Source organism: Python bivittatus, unplaced genomic scaffold (genome assembly GCF_059951505.1).
Source record: "Python bivittatus isolate LINGU-HERP-01145 unplaced genomic scaffold, Pbiv_v1 ctg000580_np1212, whole genome shotgun sequence".
Taxonomy (NCBI): domain Eukaryota; kingdom Metazoa; phylum Chordata; class Lepidosauria; order Squamata; family Pythonidae; genus Python; species Python bivittatus.
Window position 1 is genome coordinate 10661573 of NW_028277087.1, and position 25345 is coordinate 10686917.

At 41.9% G+C, this 25345-nt stretch overlaps 2 protein-coding genes across 12 annotated transcripts in view; one reads left to right on the top strand and one right to left on the bottom strand.

The window, feature by feature from the left end:
• ARHGEF18 (Rho/Rac guanine nucleotide exchange factor 18) overlaps window positions 1-10054 on the top strand; it is a 61975-nt gene extending 51921 nt beyond the window's left edge. For 4 of the 6 annotated variants that reach the window (XM_088149571.1, XM_025174170.2, XM_088149572.1 and 1 more), the window contains 7 exons: window positions 955-1079; window positions 4089-4151; window positions 4818-4865; window positions 5489-5932; window positions 6209-6545; window positions 7751-7873; window positions 7961-10054. In XM_088149571.1, the coding sequence (XP_088005697.1) occupies window positions 955-1079; window positions 4089-4151; window positions 4818-4865; window positions 5489-5932; window positions 6209-6545; window positions 7751-7873; window positions 7961-8097 (1277 nt within the window). In that variant the 3' untranslated portion in view covers window positions 8098-10054. The remainder of the gene's footprint in view (window positions 1-954; window positions 1080-4088; window positions 4152-4817; window positions 4866-5488; window positions 5933-6208; window positions 6546-7750; window positions 7874-7960) is intronic. The other 2 variants (XM_025174169.2, XM_088149574.1) reach the window with 1 other exon arrangement.
• A 713-nt stretch (window positions 10055-10767) lies between these two features.
• Window positions 10768-24703, bottom strand: PEX11G (peroxisomal biogenesis factor 11 gamma). 6 transcript variants are annotated; one of them, XM_088149577.1, is made up of 7 exons: window positions 24547-24677; window positions 19081-19320; window positions 17564-17821; window positions 15834-16025; window positions 12238-12416; window positions 11927-11977; window positions 10773-11465 (listed from the first exon to the last, which is right to left on the bottom strand). In XM_088149577.1, the coding sequence occupies exons 3-7, from the start codon at window positions 17672-17674 to the stop codon at window positions 11249-11251; spliced, it is 750 nt and encodes a 249-aa protein (XP_088005703.1). In that variant the 5' UTR covers window positions 17675-17821; window positions 19081-19320; window positions 24547-24677; the 3' UTR covers window positions 10773-11248. The 6 variants fall into 6 exon arrangements, with proteins under 6 accessions (XP_088005701.1, XP_088005704.1, XP_088005702.1 ...); XM_025174171.2 differs by lacking the exon at window positions 19081-19320 and having other exon boundaries at window positions 24547-24703; XM_007439827.4 differs by lacking the exon at window positions 19081-19320 and having other exon boundaries at window positions 10777-11462; window positions 24547-24702.
• Window positions 24704-25345: the final 642 nt, after the last annotated feature.

Sequence of the window (25345 nt, forward strand, 5' to 3'; positions counted from 1 at the left end):
CAGACGATACCACCCTAATGACAGAAAGTGAAGAAGAACTAAAGAGCCTCTTGATGAGGGTGAAAGAGGAGAGTGCGAAAGCTGGCTTGAAACTCAACATTAAAAAAACTAAGATCATGGCATCTGGACCCATCAATTCCTGGCAAATAGAAGGGGTAGAAATGGAAGCAGTAACAGACTTCATTTATTTGGGCTCCAAGATCACCGCAGACGGAGATTGCAGCCATGAAATTAAAAGACGCTTGCTCCTTGGGAGGAAAGCTATGGCAAACCTAGATAGCATATTAAAAAGCAGAGACATCACCTTGCCGACAAAGATCCGCATAGTCAAAGCTATGGTTTTTCCAGTAGTAATGTATGGCTGTGAGAGCTGGACCATAAAGAAGGCTGAGCGCCGAAGAATTGATGCCTTTGAACTGTGGTGCTGGAGAAGACTCTTAAGAGTCCCCTGGACTGCTAGGAGGTCAAACCAGTCAATCTTAAAGGAAATCAACCCTGATTGCACATTGGAAGGATTGATAATGAAGCTCAAGCTCAGATACTTTGGTCACCTAATGCGAAGAGAGGACTCTTTGGAAAAGACCCTGATGCTGGGAAAGATTGAAGGCAAAAGGAGAAGAGGACGGCAGAGGATGAGATGGTTAGATAGCATCACTGAAGCAATGAGCATGAAACTGAGCAAATTCAGGGAGGCAGTGAAGGACAGGAAGGCCTGGCGCGATATGGTTCATGGGGTCACGAAGAGTCGGACATGACTTAACGACTGAACAACAACAAAGTAACTAAGGGCAGATAGATTAAAAACAGAGACAAAAAAGAGAGTTTTGAAATGGACTAGTTGGGAATTTTGAAAGTTGCAGTCCAAACACATCTGTCAGCTAGGGGTAGTGAAAGTTTTTTAAGAGAGTTTGGGTGATCTGCCCTCTATGCCAATGGTTGCCTTTTATTTTTCAGCTGGTAGCTTCAAGAAGAAAGTCTGTGGTGGAGAGCAGTGGATACCAGATCAGCGAGGCCTCCTAGCCAACTCAGAGCAGTTGCTCCAAGAACTCCCTTCTGCTGGAGAGGAAGGGCTATGCTTGGTAAGTGGAATTTGCTCTCCAAAGTATCTCTGTAGTTATTCCCTAACCTTCCTGGGATAGAGTTGAGAACAGTGATGGCTTGATCTTTTTCTTGGGTGGTTTTTGGCTCAATTTGAAAAACATTAGGCTTTTTCTTCCTCCGCTTTGGCAGTTGAAAATCTGAAACATGTATAAGTTGGGATGAAATGAATGCATTTATATAACTCTTGTGCACATTGCAGACTTTTATCCTGTGGAGTCCTTGGTGCTCTCTGAGTTTGATTGTTTGCTTGCAGACATTTTATAACCCTGACTAGGTAACATCATCAGTGCTAGTGAGTGTGGGGTCTGCTTCCTGTTTATATATAGTAGCTTGCCCTGCCAATGTTGGTGGGGATGTGGTTTTCTCCTTGATACTGTTTTCTGCTTGATTGTTTGTCTGGTGTTAATTCCTGCTTATCTGGGTGTTGTCTGCTGGAGAGGATGCTTTCTGGTCTTTTCGTGGAGTCCTTGGTGCTCAGAGCTCAGAGACCACCAAGGACTCTACAATTCAACCCTGAGCTACATATATACTCTTCTGGTCTTTTTATTTTCTTCTTAGCTTTTTTTTGTTTCTTTTGAATGGTGTGTAAATGTGGTTTATCTCTATCTATTGTTGGCTGATTTGTCAGAATGCCAAGCTTCCAGGAATTCCCTACCGTTTTTGGATTTGGCTTGGTCTAGGATGCTGACAGTTTCCCAGTTGAAATTATGGTTGAGTCTGTGTGTTGTGAGATTAAGGAGTTTTCATCGTGTCTTCTGACTGCTAGTTGGTGTTCATGAATGCGCTCTGCTAGTCTTCTGCCTGTCTGTCCTACATAGTGGCTGTTACAGTCCTTTTTTCCTCTTGGGCTACTGGGTCTTTTGGTTTACTTAAGATGTTTTGGAGGGCTTTAGTTGGTTTGTGTGCTATGGTGATGCCATGTGGTTGTTAGAGTCTGTTGGTTGTTTCTGAGATGTTTTTTATGTATGGTAGTGTTATCCTTTTCATAGCTTGTGTTGGCTGTGTTGTGTTGTGCTATTGTGCTTGTGTTGGTTGTGCTGTAGTGGGTTGAGTGGTCAGGCACTTTTTGATAAAGTTGTATGGGTATCCATTTTGTTGGAAGATGTTATATAGGCAGTCTCTTTCCTTTTTCTGGTGTTCTGGGTTGCTGTAGTGTGTTTGTACTTGTCCGAATAATTCATTTATTTATTACTTATTTATTAAACCAATTTATATAGCTGCCCATCTCACCACAGGTGACTCTGGGTGGCATACAACAAAGCTAAAAATAATGTTCTTACACAGCTCCTCTTGTGGGAGATTGTGTTATTACTTTGGTAATGGAGCACTTGGTTAGTGCGGGTTGTTTTTCAGTAGACTTGCCTTTCTAATTTGTTGTCGTTTCCCCTGCTGATGAGGATATCCAGGAAAAGTAGTGTGTTGTTTTTTCCTTCCCTTGAGAATTTTATTCCTTTGAAGATGTTGTTGACACATTGTTTCATGTGTCTCCTCTAGTTGTTCCTTTTTTATTATGACGAAGGTGTCGAATGACTTCATAGCACTCTTTACGTCCATAGATCCAGAACTAGCGAAACAATCCATGGCAGTAATACTACACAACACACCCAACCTAGCCAAATACACTAAGATCGAAATACCCAGAATCTTGGACCTCATCAACCTCTGCCTCACTACCTACTTTCAGTTTGGTGGACAAACATACCAACAAATCATAGGAATACCCATGGGATCACACTGTCAGGACTCACAGCAGAGACTGTGATGCAGCATCTAGAAACTATAGCACTCCCACACATACAACCAAAAGTATGGATCCAGTATGTAGACAATACCTTGGTCATAATAAAAAAGGAACAACTAGAGGAGACACATGAAACAATCAACAACATCTCCAAAGGAATAAAATTCACAAGGGAAACAAAAAACAACAGCATACTACCCTTCCTGGATATCCTCAGCAGCAGAGGAAATGACAGCAAATTTGAAAGGCAAGTCTATCGAAAAGCTCACACTAGTCAAGTGCTTCATTACCAAAGTAACAACCCAATCTCCCACCCCCATCAACAGTGGAAGAGCATGCTACTGTATATAAACAGGGAGCGGACTCCACACTCATTAGCACTGATGATGTTACCTAGTCGGGTAATGAAACGTCTGCAAGCAAACAACCAAGCTCAGAGGGTACCAAGGACTCCATAGTTCAACCCTGAGCTACATATATTCTCTTCTATTGGAGACTTTTATCCTGCTTTGTTACTCCTGGGGAGGGAAAGGAATTTTGCTGTGGGACAATCAGACTGAGTCCTCAATCTCTTGGAATTCCTTCAGCCACTTCTGAGACTTCAGCAGGCGTGCCTCAGCTTAGCTTAGCTTAGCTTCTGTGATGGCTACCAACTTGCATTTACAAAAAAAGAAGAAAGCTGACATTTTGGCCATGACCTTTCTGGTGTTATCACCATATGACCACCTGTGGTCCTTCAGAAGGACATACTATGTTGTTCCCCTTAACCCTCCAGAGGACATATACCCATGGTCTGTCTGGGAAGGATTCATTCATATCCCCAGTCAACTGTGAAACTCACTACGACAACTTTGGACAGTCAGTATCTTACAGTATTTCCTATTTTACAGAATTATGAAAGAGCAGATATGTGGGAAGTCCCATAGACATTTAGGGTCTTTGGAAGAAAACTGATATACATGAAGGTTTCTCAGAGAATGAGGGACATAGAGGCTGCTAGTGGCCTCTTGTAAACTCCCTTGTAAACATTGGTCTTAAGTATTTGGCTGAGTTCACACAATGCACCAAATCCAGACCCAATTCCTGTGTTCACATAATGTGACTGAACAATTAAAGTACAGTATATTATGGCTTAATGCAATGGTCCTGTTCCCACAGCATGCTGAACCAGACTAGCCAACCCCATTTTAGCTTAGTCTGTTGTGTCGTGTGAACCCAGCCCCTGTGTTCTTTTGCTTTTCTTCAGGTCAGTAACACAAGAATGGATCATCATAGCAGCTTGCAGCCACTGCTGGGGACTGAATCAGAGGTATTGGCCCATTATTTTCTCCATGATGGTGAAGAGCAGGAGAGCAGCTGCTTTTTCAGTGAGGGCTGCCTTAGGCCTTTAAAAGCTGTGCCAGCTGCCTTATCCCAGAAAGTGGGCAAAGCCAGGCCAAAAACTAAATTTGATTTAATCTAGTTGCATCATCATCACCACCATCATCATGATGCTGCCCACTCCAAAAGACTCTGGGCAACTACCTTAAATACAGTTTATTAAATTAAATACAGTTAATAGGATCATTTTCCATCTATTTAATAATCATTCCTTTCTGATACTTTAGAAATTACAATTCATTTGCAATTTCTGGAGGAGTTATGGGATTTGGAGTGTGTGTTTCTGATGCAGATCTGAAGAACCATGTACTCAACAAAGGGAGCTTTGCATTTGTTCTTCTCAGCCATCGATTTGACCGCACAGTTACATTTGCAGAGCAGTTATGTTCTGCCCAAAGAGGATTTTGAGAAGGCGGGGTGGGGGGAGGGAAGAGAGACTGGTGTTCTGGTGGAAGAAATAAAACCTGACTGGGCTTATTTATGCCCTCCTGGAATGATAGAAATGAGTTGTTGCTTCCTGACATTTGGGTGCGTAAATGGCAGGGTTCATGAAGACGGATATTAGGTAACAGCCTCCCCTTTGTGTTTTCCTCAGCTTGTTCAAAGGATACAGACACTCTTGCAGTTGCTGCTTAGTCTCCAGGTAAAGTCCCACCTCTGTCCTTTCCCAACATCTTCAACTGATTTGGCTTTTATGATTTATGTTGATGGATTAAGAAGGACTAGCAAAATGATAAGATGGGCAGTGGCCTGAGTGGAGAAGTCTTGAAGAAGGAGGGGGAAGGTGCCTTTTCCAGTCCAGCTTTCATTAGAAACTCTTCAGATCTGCTTAGTGCGCTGTGTGATATGATCATGTTTAGAAGTTTTTCTCCAGAACTCTGAAAGGCAAGGGAGAAGCTTAAGAAGTTCTTGGTTTATTCCTGGGCTCTTCATTCCTCCACCTCCTCCCTAGGGCTGTTATCATTAGTTGCCCTTTTGTTCTAAATAATAATAATAATTATATTTTTACTTACAAATGTTTGTTACTTGTAAGTCACTTTGGGAGGATTGTTCTGGAGAGAGAATTATGATAAATAAATAACTGGGGAGGGGCTACATTTTCTGCCAGAGCACTGTGCATATTGCAAATAAGGGAACACAATTAAGGCCATCTTTCTTGGAGCATTTCCACAGAACTGCAACCCTTGGCCCCCAACCTGGGGGTTCTTCCCTTCTCCCAGATTTTTGAAGGAGAAAGCTCAGTGGTGCATCTCTCCCCCTTCCCAGGCAGTGACAGCCCAGCAGGATAGCTACATTGAGCTGCAGAAGCAGTTCCGGCTGCAATCCACGCGAGGGAATTTGCTGCTGGAGCAGGAGAGACAGCGCAATTTTGAGAAGCAGCGGGAAGAACTGGCCAATGTGCAGAAATTGCAGAGCCAGTTGAAGACTGAGCAGATGCGCTGGGAGCGAGACTGTGACCGCCAGCGGCGCCAGATAGAGGCAGACAAGAACCGGTTACAAGAGCAAGAGGAGGAGGCACGGCAGCTGATGGAGCGTCTGAAGCAAGAACAGGAGGAGCTGGAACAGCAACGAGAGGCCTACCAGCATGACTTGGAGAGGCTGCGGGAATCCCAGCGAGCAGTTGAAAAGGAGCGTGAACGTCTGGAACAGTTGCGCAAGCTGAAGAAGCAGCATGTAGTCTCAGGTGCCTTCTGTCCTGAGACAGGCCAAGTGAGTGCTGGAAGGCCTATCGGAAAGATATAAGGGAGCTCTGTTTATTGCAACTAGTAATATTTTAATAATTATACAATCTGTTGGAAAACCTGATGTACATGCTGTATTTTGCTGTTATTGGGTGCTGGTGTAGACCAGGGGTTTTGAAAAGTAAGCCCTGAGCATTGGTAGTCTGCTGCCACTCCCACAACTTCTCACCATACCTTCCAGAACATGAGCTTAGAAGTCTGTTTCCTCTAGAGATGAATGGCCAATATCTTCCTCTTTTCCCAGGCACATGCCCTGAGCCACTCTGTCAGCTTCAATGGGGAAGGTATGGAAGGAACCATGCTGCTTACCAAGCCATGTGGACGAGCCAGCGTATCTGGGATGGACTACCTGGAGCGAGGAGAGTTGGTCCGAAAGGATAGTGCTGCACTGGAGGGAGGCCGCCCCATTCTGGCCCTCAAGAATGAGGTGCCCATCCACTTGTTGAGTGCCACCAACCAGATCCAGAAACAGGCAGCTGTGCAGCAGCAAATCCCCACTAAGCTGGCCATTTTGACCAAGGGCAGCAAGGAGAAAGGTGGAAAGTCTGTCAAGATGGCCTCCCACAGGATTGACAGTTCAAGTAAGTTGCAGAGAACTCTTGGATAGGGACATGCTAGGAGGCATGACTGGAACTACTGATGGTCCTGAGGTCTAGATTGAAGTCCTCAATGGCAGTGGAATTTTGTGGAATTTCCTCATTATCTACTGAGCCTTCCTCAGCCATTTACCCTCCTGATGTGCTAGAACTAACTAACTTACTTACTTACTTATTAATTAAATTTCTCACCCGCCCATCTCCCCCCAATGGGGGAACTCTGGGCGACTCACAACAAACATTAAAAACATAAATATATATAAATGCATAAAACTTCAGTTCCCAACATTCTAATGGATATGCAGGGAGGGGATTTCAAGGAATTGGCAGTTCCATCCTGTCTGGGAGTTGTCAGATGAGGAAAGTCTAGTTTACTAGCTCATTAAAATGTTTCGGTCTGTCTTATTCTGAGAAGTGCAAAATGTATTATACGTTATATGTGGATAGACAGTTCTTTGTGGCAAAAATATGTTCCCCTTTTGCATGTTGACAGATCTCAATTTCGCTCTCACATATACAAACTTACTTTATTAAAAAAAAAAATAGAATTGCAGGATTCATATTATATTGAACTGAGGGGTGAACAAGCCTTGCACACCCTCCAGTCCCCAGTCCCGTTTTTGTTGCTACCCAGAAGCCTGTGGGAATTGCATCTGAGGGTAAACGGCAGGATAATGGCAGTATGATTTTGTGTGATTTAAAAACAAACATAAAACAGAAGAATAGTGCCTCAATACATCAATTTTATGAAACTCATTCAATACCAAAAAGTGGGGAAAGGGCCAGAGTTCTTTCATGCAAATTAGATATTATGCCACCATGTTCCATGAAGCTGCTGGAAGTTGAAAAATACAGTCCATAGCTGCAAAACTATTGTCTCTCTCTGCAATAAACCATAGTTTACCCTGACCAGTTTGTTGAATGTTAGTTATAGAGCTCCCAATATCATAATCAAAAGTATGGTATCCAAATAATAGTGGCTGGGTTCAGATCATGACCCAGTACCGCAAACCAAACTAATCAGACTCTGTCTTAATGTATTTTATGGATCTCTTTCAACATGTATTTATTAAAATTAGTTCTAACTGATGAAGAAGCCTTATTTAGTTGATTGATCTATGGTTTAATGCCCAATGGTTTCTATACTCTCATGGACCAGCTGAGCTTTTGTCTTTCATTTCTGTTTCTAGCATTGGGTGATGTGAGGCCTCTCCCAGCTTCCAAGATGGTTACCAAGGAAGAATCTCAGTCTCGAAACAGACATTCTACAAGCCCTGTCTCTCTGCATTGCCAGAATGTTGCCTTCCTGCCAGGTAAAATACATTGACAAGCTTATCTGGGGTAGCTGATCAACTACTATGCTGCATAACAATCTTTTTTTTTTCCTTTCTCTTTTCTAGCAGAACTGGCTAGTGCTGCTGAGAGCAGCCATCCTGAAGCACCATCTACCTCTGTTGGTCCCATAAAGCCCAACAGCATTCATGCCCTTCCACCTGCCCTGGATGACGCTAGCAAAGATGATGTTATTTTTTTCTGATCAGCACGAAGGCCTGCTTCTTTGCCCAGATGGGTGTCGGAATGCTCTGCCTTGGCCTAATTGCAAAATCTGAGGGCAGAGCTGCAAGATTTTCCTGGAAAATGGTTCAAAATGAAGATACCGTGTTGGGGCTTCATGTTACAATCTTGGCTTTGCTTACCTTGTTCCTTGGAGAAGAACATTACTCTGGCTTTCTTTGGGTTCCAAGGCAAGCTTTTACAGTAACGTTCTTAAGAGTTTCTTGGGGGATAGATATCCTGAGAAGAGCCTCCGTGTAGTCTTCACATTCAACCATAAGGTTGCCCTTGGACTTTATTGTAGGACCAAACAAAGATGTTGAAGATATTAGGGACTCTGTGGGAGGAATCTGGGGGGATTAGATAGGCCCTGGTTGGTTGCACATGTATTTTCTTTTGTCACCTTGCATAAAGCACCTCATCTCCACTGAGGACTCATTTTCCTTCCTCTTCCTGCTCCTCCCCCCTCTGTAGGCAAATTCTCCACTGCAAGCTGGGTCCTAGATTTTTGTTCCTGCTAAAGACTCTTGCTGCAGTAACTGGCCCACATAGTAGCAGGCTCAATTTTCCAGACTCCCTTCCAGAGATGTGGGGGGTGGGGGGATGCAGCTCAGAATTACACTGGATGCTGAAATGTTTCTGGTAGATTCTTCAAATGAAGGAAATGAAGAATGTCAAAACTTAATCACTAATCAAGGTGTTTTGAGTGGAGCTTCTTCCTCATCAAAGGATGTCATTCCCTATGGGAATGTCCATTGCCTCTATTCTGTCTCTGTTCCTCATGTCAGTAAAATACTGGAGATGCAAACTGCTGAAGTTTAATTTTCCCCAGATTTACATTCTGTACATTGTATTTGTGTCCTGACAAGTGCTACTTTGAGAGTGTGTTATGGAAAAGACAGATTTCTTCCACCTTGTTGCACATGAACCGTGTTTCAAGGTGAAGCTCTTGTACTCTGGATCTTGTTTTATCATGGGGCCTGTATATATTGTTTTGACTCTACTAAGATGTTGGTTTCTTTTTAGAGCCATTAAGAAGTTTGGAGGTCGGGGAGACTGCCTTTGAAAGCAGGACTATTACAGTCCATGCATGGCAGAAACTATGGTGCCATTTACTTTAATGTGACCCTCCCTCCCAGCTTACAGAACCATTTTCCAGAATCTTATGATGATGTCATTAAGTTTACAGTTGGCAGCCGTGAAAGAATGGCTTGTTTTAATTAGCTTTTAAGCTCTTCATCTGGATTTGCCAGCTGCATCACAAAAAAATCCTTCCTTTAATGTAACCGCCCTCCCCTCCTTTATTGTATTTGCAATGTTTGTGGATTGCATTCTGATTGACCATTTGTGCCATGCTTATCAGCATTTTCTGATATATATGGGTGGTATGAGAAGAACCCAAGCACTTTAGAATATGGATGGCATTTTTATTTTTATTTCCCTTCTGTCTTAATGATGAACAGAAAAGATTCTCTGTAGTAAGAAGTGGCTGTTGAGAAGTCCTCTGCCTCTAGTGGCTTAAGTCTAAAAAGCTCATTTTGTGCTTTGCTTCTCTGTGTGAATATGTCAGCCTGAAGCTTCTTCAATGGATTTTAAGTTGAAGGGTCCCAGCAGCTATCTCTTTAGACAAAATCCTAGCAACTTTGTACATAGATCATCCCTTAGTAGTTATTACATAGCAGTCATTCTGTGTAACTCTCCTTTTTAATTTTATTTGTAAAGTTGATGGTTTTCAGTGTTTAATATTTTTTTTGTCAAATTTGTGCACTACTGTAATGATCAAATGGGATCCTGGCACACCAAATTATGGCTATTTTTTAAGCAATGATTGCAACTGTTTCTCTACTGTAGGTTAATTGTGGAATCTCAGATGCAGCCAAAACCTGTTTGAGTCAATTAATCCATAAAACCATAAATCATAAAATGAACCTTAAAATATGTTCAACTTTTGAAGTGTTATTTTTGTTTGAAATTGTCAATTATGTTTGACATGATTACTTGTGTTGGTTGTTGCCAACAGAAAACAAATGATGGTCTCCCTCATATCACATTCAGACCTTCGATACTTAATTATAATCCTGACAGATACATAGGTCTTTGCTGAATCTGTCTTGTAGGGCTCTTGTCTGAGAGTGAGTTTCAGGACTTCTTAATGGCTAGCAAGCTGAGCTCTCACATATTGGGGATAAAATGTGTAGGCCCTAAAATTCAAGGATGTGGACGAAAGCAAAACTGGTACAAAAGGAGTGAAACGTGAAAGATGTTCTTTGGCATGGAAACATAATTGTGTCCAGCAGTGGCAGTGTGTCTGTATTGTGAATTGAGCACAACAGCTCAGTAGCTACTGCTGCTGCTGCTGCTGCTATCTTTAACACCCTGAGATTTCTCTGAAGCCGAATGTGGGTTTTGTTTTTTGGGTTTTTTTTGGTCTCTTTGAGTCAGTGTTGACTCCTGGAGACTGCATGGACTAGTCCCTGCAGTTTTCTTGACAAGGTTTTTCAGAAGTGGTTTGCCATTGCCTCCTTCCTCGGGCTGAGAGAGAGTGACTGGCCCAAGGACACCCAGCCGACTTCGTGACTAAGGCAGGACTAGAACTCATGGTCTCTTGATTTCTAGCCTGACACTTTAACCACTACACCAAACTGGTTCTCTGAAGCTGAATGTAGCTGTGAGTAAATAGGATTTCATACTCCAAATAAACATTTGGTGAAAAGAAACTGTTCAGGGCTATATCATCAGAACCAATCAGCAAAGGAAAATTTTAAGATTGTATCTTTTATTATCAACCCTGATTGTTTCACATTAGAATGCTGTACACACAACCAGACTATTCTTTTTCACATTAAAAAACTGTAACCAAATTACTTAACTAGGCAGGGCAGCTACCTGCTCCTTGAGGAATTACACAGTGAAGCAGGTAAACTAAACTCTAAGCTCTCACAAATAGATCCTTCAAGAAAGTGCCTATGATTTATTTAAAAGCAGCTCCATTTTTTTTATAGAAGAATGAACCTAAAACTGACCCAGCCTCCCCCATAATAGGAGTTACTCCGCCCATTTTAACAGAGATTATATAACAATTTATGAATTTCTGTGATAGAACCTTTCCCCATATGATACTGTGAAGTTGCTGTTCAAACCGTTTTGCAACTGCCCCCTTTGTAGTTTAGATAGATCCCAATGAAGGAAGAAATGCTTCCCATGAGGCCCACAAACCACGGAGAAAACTTTCCAGCCCAGAGAATTCCTGGAGGCAACCAATGGATGGCATTGGCAAGGTCAGCCAGGTTCCTGATGATGGTCAAGACCTCCTTGTGCATTTTAGCCCTTGCTTTCTGAAAGAAGTCCCTGCTGAGGCAAACGAGACATGGAAGAGAAAAATAGGTTCACTGAGCTTATTTGTTGCTATCAACATTTGAGGAAGAAATCTAATTGTTTGTCCTGAAACAAGGCCACTGTTTTTATTCTTGGCAATAACTGAATCAGTCAAGAAGACATCCCCATGAGCTAAAATTCTACTTTTGTCCCAAACAGCATAATAAATGTGTCCAACTGGACTATTAATTTGCTACTATGAAAGGACAGCTATGTAATCCAAAAACAGCTTACTTTATTAACTAAGTTTTGGGGAGCAGGTACAAAAGAAAAGGAAATTGGCAAAGAACAATGAAGATTTAATACAATTTGCCTTAGCCTTCTGGATTAACTCTTCCACATTTCTGGAAAGTGTTCAAATATGTGCCTATATGCCAAATAGTGTTTATCCCTGTCAGTTGGAGAGAGAAAAATGCTTGTGATGCAAGGAGTCATACCTGGATTCTGTATGCTGCTGCTTTCTTAGGAGTAATAAAATTCGGAGAGAGCTGGAATGAGGATGTAAAGCAAAATTTTAGCTGCAGCCCATATTTCTGGAGCAAGAAGAGTTCCCTCTCCCTAATATTGCTTGAATCCTGTGATAATAGAGAACATTCTTGATACAGCAGTCAAACTGAAAGAGGAATGAAACTTTCTCAATCAGAATCAAGCTTGGAGAAAGACTAAACTAAGTTCCAATTATTCAAGTACTTTGAGATCTAGAATGCAGGCTGTCTTTTTCTCCTCCCTCCCCCCCTCCATTCCTTACCGTGCAATCCCCAGCAGCAGAGAAAAGCCCCAGAGAGATGTACTGAGCGTCCACCACCTATTTGAGTTGGCATGAATAATTTCAGCATCAGCAGCCCAGGCCATATGCTCACAGGGGTAATAAAGCTGGTCAGCTACATTGTTGAAGATGGAAAGCCAGCGCACTGCTGCATCCTTCTCCTGCAATGGGATATCAGGCAAGATTTAACTGTTGATTTCTCAGCTCCATCCTCTCCTTTCATCTTCCTCTGGTCTGACAACACACACACTGCCCTTTGGCATTTAGATGAGAGATTAATAGTACCCAAGCATCCCCAAGTAGCCGTATCAGTCCTGAGATTTGATTGGAGCTAGGTACTAAATGAAAAATATTATAAGATGGAGCTTCTGGGCAAAAGGACTGGACTTTGAGAATGGCCTATAAACTTGATGAAATGTTTTACATGTAGAAGATCTCCAGACTTTGACATTGTCAGTTAAAATGCCAGGTAGCAGAAGAGGCCACTGTAGTTGCCAGTGAGAGGAAATAAACAGGCTAATTCAGAGCCAGCTTCCCATTTGTTGGAGGCAAATGATAGCTGTGGCCTAAGGACAAAGTTCCCCATGCCACTCCCTCATGCAGTCAAAGAGTGATTACAAATCAGTGCTCATATTCTCCTTCCCTTTTGATGCAATCCTGTTGCCTTAGAGGTAACTATCCTCTTGCTTTATTTGCGCTCAGTGTGTGTTGGGCTAAAAACAGGACTGTTTTTATTCTTGTCAGAAAATTCCCACTCCTCAAGGTAGAAATTGCCTGTTATCCACCAGATTATAGGATATTAAATAAACTACTGTTTTTGATAACATTGTCTGAACGTTGAAATGGAATCACTGACCAAACTGCACTTCTTTTCTACCTGAAAATTCCTCCCTTCACCCCCAATGTTTTAATCATCTCAAGTAGCCTATTTCATTCAGTATTTCATAGAAAGCCTAAATCATGAATACAAGAAACTCTATGGCCTAGAATGTGAAATAGCAGAAGTCTGCTAGATTTATTATTAAATTGAGAGACGGTTGGATTCAGTTGGATTAAGTTATGCTGCTCTCCACTGCTCCTTACAACTTGTAGCAAGGTCCTTGCAACTGAAATACTTTGAAAGTTTCATATATCCCTGTACTTCTATGAAGTGATGGATGGATAACAACAGCTGCAGGCAACAGGAGAGTCAGTCCGGAAGGCCCTTAATGAGCATCTTTTGTCCTAAGTGGACATGTGATTTCATCCAGACAACACAGCCCTATTTCAGTAAGACAACAGTATACAAACTACAAGCTTTAAAACTTAAAATTGGCATACATTAGCTTGCCCTGCCAGTGTTGGTGGAGGTGTAGTTTTTCTCCTTGGTAATTCCTTGATTAGGGTATTGTTTTCTGTTTGATTGTTTGTCTGTTTGTCCCCTTGGTAGTTCCTTGATTGTTTTCTGGTTGATTGTTTGTCTGGCAAGGATGCCAAAGCTACATCTGCTAGATTTTTGTTTTCAGTTGTTCTTCTCCAACAATAGATTCAGAGATATATTTCTTTAAACCGTTTTAGCCATTCATAGATGTATATCCAGGAATGGTTTTTGCTTATTTGTTGCTTGTATTTTTATTTATTTATTTATTTATTTATTCACATTTGTATGCTGCCCATCTCCCCCAATGGGTGACTCTGGGCGGCTCACAATAATAATAAAAAAACACAGGACTCTCCAGACATAGACATAATCTATAAATAGTTAAAAACATATATAAAAATGGCCTAAAAACCTCCTATAATTTGGCCCTAAAAAACCAGTAAGATGCTGCGGGGGGGGACAACTCCTCACCCCACCAGCCATCTCCATAGGTGCGGGCCCCCCTCTGGCCCCCAAGCCTTCTGGCAGAGCCAGGATTTGATCTCTTTCCTGAAGGCCATGAGGGAGGGGGCACACTGCACCTCAGGTGGCAAGATGTTCCATAGGGCGGGCGCTACAGCAGAAAAGGCTCTCTGCCTAGACCCCACCAATCGAAATTCCTTGACAGGTGAGGTCTGCAATCTGCCCCTTCTGCTGGACCGAGTGGGGTGGGCTGAGATGACCGGGGCGAGGCGGTTCCTCAGATAACCTGGTCCCATGCCTTGAAGGGCTTTAAAGGTGATGACCAACACCTTGAATTGGACCCGGAAACAAACTGGCAACCAATGCAGCTCACGCAACGGGTGTTATACGTGCCCTCCTAGGGGCATTAAGAACTGTCTGCGCCGCTGCATTCTGTACCAGCTGTAGCTTCCAGATACTCTTCAAGGGTAGCCCCATGTAGAGCGCATTACAGTAGTCCAACCCGGAGGTGACCAGGGCATGAGTGACTGTGCGGAGGCCCTCCTGATCCAGGAAGGGGCGTAACTGTCGCACAACACAAAGTCGTGCAAAGGCCCTCCTAGCCACAACTGCCACCTGCTCTTTGAGCAGGAGTCGTGAGTCCAGGAGAACCCCCAGATTACGCACCGGGTCTGTCTGGGTCAGTGCAACCCCGTCAAGAACCAAAGATAACAAAGTCCTAGATCCTGAGGCTCCCTGTATCCACAGCCACTCTGTCTTACCAGGGTTCAGCTGAAGCCTGTTATCCCCCATCCAGGCCCCCACAGCCTCCAGGCACCGCAAGAGGGCAGTCACAGCGTCACTTAAGGCACCTGGGATGGAGATATATATTTGGGTATCATCTGCATACTGATGATACTTCACCCCATGGTGCCGGATGATCTCACCCAGCGGTTTCATGTAGATATTAAATAGGAGCAGTGAAAGTACTGACCCCTGTGGCACCCCACAAAGTAGGGGCCGGGGGCCAGACCTCTCGCTCCCTATCAACACCGATTGGGTTCGGCCTTGGAGAAAGGAGCTGAAGCAGCACAGCATTGTGCCACCCAGCCCCAACTCCTGCAGCCGACCCAAAAGGATACCATGGTTGATGGTATCGAAAGCCGCCAAGAGATCAAGAAGAGCAAGGATGGATGCACTACCCCCATCCCGCTCTCGCCAGAGATCATCTAAAAGTGCGACCAATGCTGTTTCTGTCCCATAACCGGGCCTGAATCCTGACTGATAGGGGTCCAGATAATCCGTTTCCTCCAGTATCCTCAGAAGCTGCCGCGTGACCACCTTTTCTACCACCTTTCCTAAAAAGGGAAGGTGGGAGACTGGACGAAAATTGTCCAGGAGGGTGGGGTCTAGCAATGGTTTCTTGAGGAGTGGGTGGACCAAAGCCTCTTTAAAAGGCTTCGGAAACACCCCCTCCTGCAAGGATGAATTAACCACCGCCAGAACCCACCCTAAAGTCACCTCCTTGGTAGCTTTAACTAACCAGGAGGGACAAGGATCTAAACCACAGGTGGTCGCACTGACAGCCCCGAGGATGCTGTCCACTTCCTCAGGGGCAACAGGATCTATTTATTATTCTAATCTATCTATTATTCTAATATCTTTCTTGCATTAGGAGACCCTGGCCTAGGGTAAGATTTGACTTTTTTGTATATGGCCATTAACATTCAAAGCTTTCAACTTTGTGGAACAGTGTCCCGTTTCTGAGATGTCTTACCTTGTTCCCCAGTCCATACTGGCAGCTATAGGAAACCATGGCTAGGTCGTCGAAAAGGCGTAGAACTGTTCGGCAGTGGCTCAGTTGTGCTGAGACAGCCAGAAGGCTTTGCCCAAGTGATGACTCCCTAGGTTGTCTCCTGGCCACCAAAATCCCTCCAGCCAGCTGGCAGCCATAACAGATTGTGCGTATCTTATATAGAAAGATTTATGGTATAAAAACATTACTACCGTTTGCTAATAAAAAAGCCATGTAGCCCCAGAAAACTCAAAGTTATGATAAACTTGGAGAGCAAGACAAAGTCAGAAGGCGATCTGTAGGCCGTATTTTTTTCATATCCTCTTACAAATACTTTAATAAGTATTTGTGCAAATACTTCACAAATGTCTTTAAACCAAGAAGGCTGATACATTTCAGAGATAAACTAGCTTTTCTCTCCCCACTCCAATTTATTATTTTTTTAAAACCCATTGATTGCTATTTAATAAAAACAGCACTATGACACTTTAATAAGTTATAGAAAACAGGAAAAAAAACCCAAGTGTATTTCAGCTTTTAGCATACTAAATTTTAGATGAACATGGTACAGTAAAAGTAAAATCTATTATATGTGGAGGGTTTAATTGTAACTTGGAGAATGGGATTATGCTACAATTGATGCTAGATTTGAGAGGCTCTGAGAAAGATCCTTTGGGGGGCTCACCAATATATCTTTACAGCCTCAAAATTACCAGCAGTACAGTAGTGGGCAGGGATCTCTTGGGTATCTGTATGGTATATAAATTAGAATTGGAAGATTAGGCAGCATATAAATGTTAGTAAATAAAAAGTAAAATTGCTAGATACATAATTAGTGCCTTTTAATCTATCATCCAATTGCATGCTTTATATTTGTTTTGTGTGCTACATTTTTTCTGAATGTCCATTTTACCTGCACATATGAATTTTAAATGTCATGTCATGAGAAACAGGAAGGATATTTTTTATAGTTTACTTAAAAGAAAAGATCCAATGTTAAAAAATAGAGATAAGCATACACTGCAGCAACCACTAAGACTGTCACCTGAAACATACTTTCCTCTGTTCTTCCTTCTGAGTCTCTCTCTCTCTCTCTCTCTCTCTCTCGGAACAACCAATATTATAAAATAACATGTAGGCTTTCCAGTCCTTCAAGATCCTGGACTCACAATTCAGCCTTTCTCTGTCTGGCATCTGTCGGATCTAGTGGGCCATAACCTCTATGGCACCGCTGGTTGAAGATTATAGGATTTACAGTTCAACACACGCAGAGAGCACCGGCTTGAGGAGGGGTGGGTGGGGAAGGGAGCGTGGAGGAGCTGGCAGGTGCCCAAATTCGGCTCTTCTGTTCGGTGGAGTTTTGATTAGTTCCAACTTGCGCTTCCCAGTTGTGCAGGATTACAACTCCCATGGCCGCACTGGCGGTGGATGCTGAGAGCTGAAGTCCCACACACAGGGAGGGCAGAATTAAGCGTTATTACCCTGTTATGGATTTGGGAACCTTCCCTCGGGCAACCACGCTCCTTTTGCTTCTCCGGGCTAAGGCATCCTCTAGCTTGCTCTGCATGAGTGCTCCCCGAGGGGCGTCCGAACGAACAGAAGTTGCTCAGCACCCTCTTCGGCCAAATCCCGTCCCGCCCCTCCCGCGCAGAGCTGAGCACCCGCTTCGCTTAGCGCAAGAGCGGGGCTTCCATATTCCCTCCTCCTCTCACCACTCGGTCTCTGCCCCGGTAGGTTTCCAATGCGAAGACCAGGTCACTGAAGGGGGTCACCGCCGCCATAGCAACACTTCCGGGTTGGCGTCTGTCGTCCAACCGCGTCATCTGGAGGCGAGTCGGGAGGGGAAGAACTACAAGTTCCAGGAACCAGCGCGCGAGCCGTTGGCGGGAGATTTGCCGTTGTTCAGAGGAGGATGCGGGGACGGTAGGGTGTTTTCAGAGAAGGGAGCGGAGGTAAGTAGCGTTGTGTGGCTGGGGAAGGAACGAAGGTAGTTGTAAAAAGGAAGAGTCTGTGTGTATGTATTTGTGCCTTCGAGTCAGTCTTGACTTCTGGTGTCTGCTGGGACAAGTCCCTGCAGTTTTCTTGGCCACGTTTTTCAGAAGTGGTTTCCCCTCACCTCCTCCTCCTTAGGGTAGAGACAGGGCTGCTGGCCCAGAGTCACCCAGCTGGCCTTATGCCTAAGGCAGGACTGGAACTCACGGCCTTCCAGTTTCTAGTCCGGGACCTAACGCCAAAGTGGCGCTCTCGTGTGTGTGTGTGTGTGTGTGTGTGGTGGTGGTGGTGGGGTGTATGCGTAATTGAAATAGAGAGAGAAAACCTGCAGAAAGAACAAGCTATGGTCAATGGGACAAAAAGGAAGGCGAAAAGCAAATTAAGAAAGAGGAAGATAAAAATCCCTGTATACAAAGGAAATGAAAATAGCAAGAGGGAAGGGATAATAAGAGTATTATGTACATGCTTTAAACTACATGGTTGCACATTTGGGATTAAGGCAGTCAATACATTTTATACAAAGAAAAAAAAACAGGATAGTGCAAAAGACTAAATTCTCCTTTAGGAGAAAGCGATGGGGAGGCGAAGCAGCTCTATAAATGTGTTCACAGCATGAAAAAGGAGATGAAGGAAGAAGAGGGAAATGACATCTTGTGGGAAATCGAAAAATAAAAGGTGGAAGGAACAAGTTTGTGAATACGTATATGTGCGATATCTGCAATGCAGGAAGATTCAGCAAGGGGAGGAAGAATGAGTGCAACAGAAAAAAATGTTTGGAAGGAAGAAAATGTTAAAAGGGGTGCAATAAATATTAAGAAAAAGAAAGATGCATAAAAGGAGAAAAGAAAATGTGTCTGAGAGGAATGAAAAAGAAAATATGCATATTAAAGAAGCAAAAGGGTGGGTAAAAATGTTTGCGGAAGAAAAGGTGGAGTGAATGAGTAGGGAAAGCAATATACAGTGGTACCTCGGATCACGAACTTAATTCGTTCCGCGACTCTGGTCGCGACCTGAATCAAATTTTCCCATAAGGTTCAATGTAATTATGGTTAATCCGTTCTGACCCCTATGAATTTGGTCGCCAACCGATTTTGGTGGCGTCCTGAATCAAATTTTCCCATAAGGTTCAATGTAATTACGGTTAATCCATTCTGGACCATATGTATTTTTTTTTTAAAACCACAAAAATATGAAACAAAATACAGTACAGTGCAGTACAAAGAGAGAGAATGCTAACCTTGCTCGAGGCGACTTCTGGCGTGGAGGACAGGAAGGCGGGTGGGGAGGCGGTTATTGCTTGGAGGGAGAGTCCCCCTCCCTACAGGAAGCCACGACCACATGTCACGGCAGGGAAAATGGCCGCGGATCCTGTTCGTCACCCAATGCGGAGTTCATGGACGGAAGCAAAATTTTGTGAATGGTGCTGTTCGTGACCCGAATTGGTCGTGAACAGAAGCGTTCGTGACCTGAGGTACCACTGTATAAGGAAGGTGAAGCACAAGATGAACAAGCCATAACAAAGTCACTGCTTGCAACAGCTGTTGTTTTAGCCATCTAGTTATTGTAGAAAGCATGGACTAGAAACTGGCTGATCTAAACAAATTAGACTAGAACCTTTGCTTTCCACAATAACCAGTTGCCTACCAAATACTTTATGATGCGAGTGGGTTTAAAAATGCTGTCTTTGTATTGCCTGTCCTTTGCTTCCCATTGTAAAATTCCTCATTTGGTTTAATGCTTGTTATTATTTGGGAGTTAAGAATTGTGAGGTATCTGGTAGGCTAATTATATTAATTGTAGCAATTCTACCATTATAGTAAAAGGTGTCAAAATAATTCATTTCCTTAAAAAATTAATAAAATGGTTTCTACACTTCAGAATATTTTATAGATATTATATGGGGTGTTAATATGTTTAATATTAACTCAGAAAAACAGTAATTACAGAGTTATTTAAAAAATAATTATTGATAATGACAAATTAGTTTAAACCATTTTTAAGTTTTAGCAGATTATGTGGGAAGTTACTGTACATTATATATCTTCATTTATTTTTGTCTGTTGTGTAGCTGATCATCTGAGACCACTGAGCCTGTTTTTAGGTGGAACTGCATTATTAGCAAGAAACTGATCTGTATTTGTGGTGTATTTTTAAAATATATAGTACTGTGCAAAAGTTTTAGGCAGGTGTGAAAAAATGCTGTAAAGTAAGAATGCTTTCAAAAATATATATATATATTGTAATTGTTTATGTCTATCAATTTACAAAATGCAAAGTGAGCGGACAGAAGGAAAACCCAAATCAAATCAATATTTGGTGTGACCACCCTTTGCCTTCCAAACAGCATCAATTCTTCTAGGTACACTTGCACACAGTTTTTGAAGGAACTCGGCAGGTAGGTTGTTCCAAACATCTTGGAAAATTAACCACAGATCTCCTGTGGATGTAGGCTGCCTCAAATCCTTCTGTCTCTTCATGTAATCCCAGACAGACTCGGTGATGTTGAGATCAGGGCTTTGTGGGGGCCAAACCATCACTTCCAGGACTCCTTGTTCTTCTTTACGCTAATGATAGTTCTTAATGACATTGGCTGTATGTTTGGGGTCATTGTCCTGCTGCAGAATAAATTTGGGGGCAATCACACGCCTCCCTGATGGTATGGCACGATGAATAAGTATCTGCCTGTGTTTCTCAGCACTGAGGACACCATTGATCCTGACCAAATCTCCAACTCCATTTGCAGAAATGCAGCCCCAAACTTGCAAGGAACCTCCACCATGCTTCACTGTTGCCCACAGACACTCATTATTGTACCACTCTCCAGCCCTTCGGTGAACAAACTACCTCCTGCTACAGCCAAATTTTTCAAATTTTTGACTCATCAGTCCAGAGCACCTGCTGCCATTTTTCTGCACCCCAGTTCCTATGTTTTCATGCATAGTTGAGTCAGTTAGCCTTGTTTCCACATCAGAGGTATGGCTTTTTGGCCACAGTTCTTCCATGAAGACCACTTCTGGCCAGACTTCTCCAGACAGTAGATGGGTGTACCTGGGTCCCACTGGTTTCCACCAGTTTTGTGCTGATGGCACTGCTGGACATCTTCCAGTGTCAAAGGGAAGTAAGCATGAGGTGTCTTCCATCTGCTGCATTAAGTTTCCTTGGCTGATCACTGTGTCTACAGTCCTCAATGTTGTCTGTTTCTTTGTGGTTCTTCAAAAGAGATTGAAGAGCACATCTTCAAACCCCAGTCTGCTTTGAAATTTTTGCCTGGGAGGGACCTTGCTGATGCAGTATAACTACCTTGAGTCTTGTTGCTGTGCTCAGTCTTGCCATGGTGTACAACCTGTGATATGAAACTGTCTTCCACAACCTCATCTTAGTAGCAGAGTTGGGCTGTTCCTCACCCAGTTTTAAGCCTCCTACACAGCTGTTTCTGTTTCAGTTAATGACTGTGTTTCAACCTCCATATGCAATTGATGATCATTAGCACCTGCTTGGTATAATTGGTTAATCATACACCTGACTCTAATCCTACAAGATCCCTGAATTTGTGCAAGTGCAAGAACTGATGCTGGTTTGAAGCCAAAGGGTAATCACACCAAATATTGATTTGATTTAGATTTTTCTTCTGTTTGCTCACTTTGCATTTTGTAAATTGATAAACATAAACAATTACAATATATATTTTTGAAAGCATTCTTACTTTACAGCATTTTTTCATACCTGCCTAAAACTTTTGCACAGTACTGTATAATGGAGGTCTTCATATTTTTCATGTGGCTTTTTTAGACATACATTTCACTATTCAGAAAAAACAGTTTAAATGTCTATAATAGTCTTTGTAATAGGATGTAATGTTATCTTATAAACTATGTTGCTATAAGACCGTTTAAGATTATTAAGTTACTTGGCTTAAGCTCAAGAAATGCTTCCATATTGTCATTTTATATAATAATGAGTCTTGATTATTGATGCAAGAATAAAATACTGGGTGAGGGCAGGTACAGGAGTAGGTTTATGAATCAGGCTGAAGAAAGAACACTGTGGGCCAAGTATCCAGAAGTAAGGAAAAAGAAAAGACTAAATCATGGCTGAAAAACAGCAACAACTAGTTTAGTTTTTTTTAAAAAGCTTCAACTGAAAGAAAATTGAAATAATTTCATGTACTACCTTTTGGATAAAGACAACCCTGATTTAAGACAGCTCTCCCAAAAAGTATAATAGCCAGAAAAAAGTTATAAACAAAAATTCTGCACAACTGTCAGCTCCTCTTCCCATCCTAAGTATGCCAACTGCAGCTGAAACAAATTCTGGAGATTTCTCCATTCATAAATGTGTATCTAACATACTTGTATATATGTATATAAATATGTGTGTGTATTAAAATGGCCCACCCCAGATGTATTATAGGTCTATCCAGATTCCAGTGGGCACTTGAATTTCCCACCAGTCTTGCTGGTAACTCCATTGATAGCTAGGTTGATGTCTGCTATCACAAGGTGTCTTGGGCTGTTGATATGATTGCTTCTGAGTGGCATCTTTCTGTAAGCCATCCCAAACAAACCTTGGTTTACTGAGCAGCTTTGGGAGATGAAGCAGCTGGTGGAGGAAGATGAAATATGAACCTTAGGGAGTATGGGGTAGAGTTTACAGTATATCAAAGCCTACTTCATGGCAATAAGGAAGGTGAAGTGGTTGACCTTACAGTCAATAATAGTTAACACAGAAAATAATAATAATACATTAAATCTGTATGCTGCCTGACTCCCAGCAGTAAGCATATGAAGGACCAAAAATTGTTGCAAAAAAGATCCAAAAGTCTTTTGAACAGCACATAAGAACTCTGCTGGACCAGGCCAAAGCCCTACAAAAACTAGCATTCTGTCTCTCAGTCAACCATATTGCTAATTCTGTTCTGTATTTTGAGAACAAAATGAGCAGAAAGCAACGAAAATGCCCCTGAAGTACCAGTTGAGGGCAGTAGAAAGACATGCCACCAGTTCTTCTTTCCTATCACAAGAATATAGCAATACTTATTTAAGTATGATTTTTAAAGAAAGAGCAAGTCTGAGGTGGTAAAAAAAACATGCGTCCTACATAAAGCAATAAACTTGGAGAATTGGAGTGTGGAAAGAGCAATGATCAGCAACTAGTTGTTCCTTTCATGACAAACCTTCATGGTATGGTATGCGCTTTATTCATTCCAGCCAAACAGATTTTTCCATGGAGAGCAAGGCTTTTTTTTTGGCACTTGCAGATACAGTTTTTTTGCTGCATTTCTTTTAATAATTTCCTTGCCATATAATAAGTGCCCATCCCAAGTGTACAGTAGTATCTGTCTCATAAAACTCTCAGGTTTAAACAGAAGGGCTCAACTCTAAATGGCTTTTTTAGTTATACACTAATAACACATTCCTCTATGGCCATAAAGCATGTCAATGCAACTCTGGGGCAGATTTGGATCAGTTCTTAGCATTCTGTTTAAGAAGTTTTTTTTTTCACCTAGAGTGTACATCTTCAGTAAGAAGATATTCTCATCCAAAGTCCTAGCTGTGTTGTATAATACTTGGTTTGTGAATCTCTTCTCGAAGATTTATACACTCCAGCCTTTTCTTTTTATCAGGGAAAGTCCATAATTCTGATACCTGTTTTGGTGAATATACTATGTATATTCTGCCTTCCTGGGAGAAGGAAGAGCCTTTTAATGTGTACACGTGCACTTCAGTTTTTTATGGTTTAGTTGCTCATGGACATATAGTTCTAAATATCACACTGGGTTTGCATGTCTCTTGATTCTCATGCACATATATGTAACTGAAGATGTAAAGTTGTCACTTGGTGTTATCACTGGGTTAGCTGACTTAGTATGGCCTAGCATCAGTTTACAAGGTTCTCTGGTAGACGGAGGACTTCGTTTGCCTTTCTTCCTGAACTGAGATTCTGGGATACTGGATTTGACTTTTTTCTTCAGGCCTAATACATACCTCACCACTGGCTCATAGCCTCTCCCCTAGATGCATATGAATTACAGAAAACACCCGCATATCACTTAGTCTTCCTTCAATAGAATTGCTAGAGATGCAAACAATCTTACTTTTTTCTTTGAAAAGAAAGCAGAGTAGATTAAAACACAGCAAATTGTACTCTAGCAATTGTACATTGTACATGCAAATAAGAATGCAAACAATGCCATAAAACAGCCTTGGAGGCAACAAACAGTTTTATAATAAAAAAAAAAAAAAAACCAAGAAAAATAGTCAAAGTAAATAGTTGCTTGAATTGAGATGATTCCATGGATTTGATGTGTTTTGGTGGCAATACAAAAGCAATTCATTATTGCTGCTTCTGGGGTATCTTTAGGAACAGCTGTTACTCAGAGACTATTAGTACAGTATGCTATGCTTTGCTGGTGGAACACTGGGCTAGGACAATCAAGAATTACATATTTACATTGTCATGAAACAAGCATAATGGCATTTTAATTGATACTGCTTATAAGCTGACCTATGAGAACAGTATTGTTTCTGTTTATGCATTGATTAAAAAATTGATACTATTGCTACTACTGAGCTGTATCTGTTCCAATAGAATGCCTACTATACATTGAGAGATTAAATATTCCTTAGAAGTCAAAACACAAGAGGTTATTGGAGACTAAATAGGCACATGCTGAGAGCTTAAGGAGGGGGGACTAAGTACTTACTCAGTAATAGGATAATATAGGCACTGCAAGTATCTACTTTATCAGGTAAGCTGGGTCTTTGTATAAGTGTCCTCCTCTTTTTGTAGAGACTCCTAAAGCAGAGGTTTTACTCTACTCTTCCAAGAATCCCAGGGCTGTCCTGTGTTCCTGTCTCTTACATAACAAGATCAATGCCAGGAGCAGCCAGTCATTCACTTGTCTCTCTCTTTTCCCTTTTTTGGGCAAACCAGAATGCAGCTTGGACATTAGGAAACTGGTTTGACTGATCAGTTGCTACTATCTTAGGAACAAAATCAGGACATAGCCTGCATTATCTCACCTTACAATCCTTTCAAACCTAAACTGGATAAAGAAAGCAAGCAAAGTTGGGAGTTAGAAAATATTAAAGAACATGAAATTAGATAACTCTGAATTTGTGGATAATTCTCCTATGCCCTTTATAAAGACTGAGTTTATGTCAAGATGGGTTTTTGTTTTTTACTTTTCTTTTTGATTGTTTTTTAAAGAGGAAGTCATATATAGGAAATATTCAGAAGAAGTGGCATGAGGTCTGATGATAGTTTTAGTCCAAAGAAATGATTAAGGTTATAGTTCATAAGAAATTTTCTAATTCGTGATTTAACTATTTGGGACAATGAAAATGCATTCATCACTTATATTTATGGCTCAATGTGTTTTAAAAATTATACCACATCTTTATACTTCTCTCTAATAAATACAGTCTCTCAAAATAGATTTGATAGTTTTGGATTTGTGAATTTGAAGTGTCCTTACAACCAAATGTCCCTGAATTCAACAC

What these genes read in the sequence shown, in the direction of transcription:
- PEX11G (XM_088149575.1), bottom strand. Translation starts at nt 17,045, where the DNA reads ATGCCAGACAGAGAAAGGCTGAATTGTGAGTCCAGGATCTTGAAGGAC. An exon ending in AGAAGGAAGAACAGAGGAAA is followed by an intron (nt 16,026 to 16,907) that starts GTATGTTTCAGG and finishes TTTCTATATAAG; the next exon opens with ATACGCACAATCTGTTATGG. An exon ending in CTGCTGCTGGGGATTGCACG is followed by an intron (nt 11,978 to 12,237) that starts GTAAGGAATGGA and finishes TCCTCATTCCAG; the next exon opens with CTCTCTCCGAATTTTATTAC.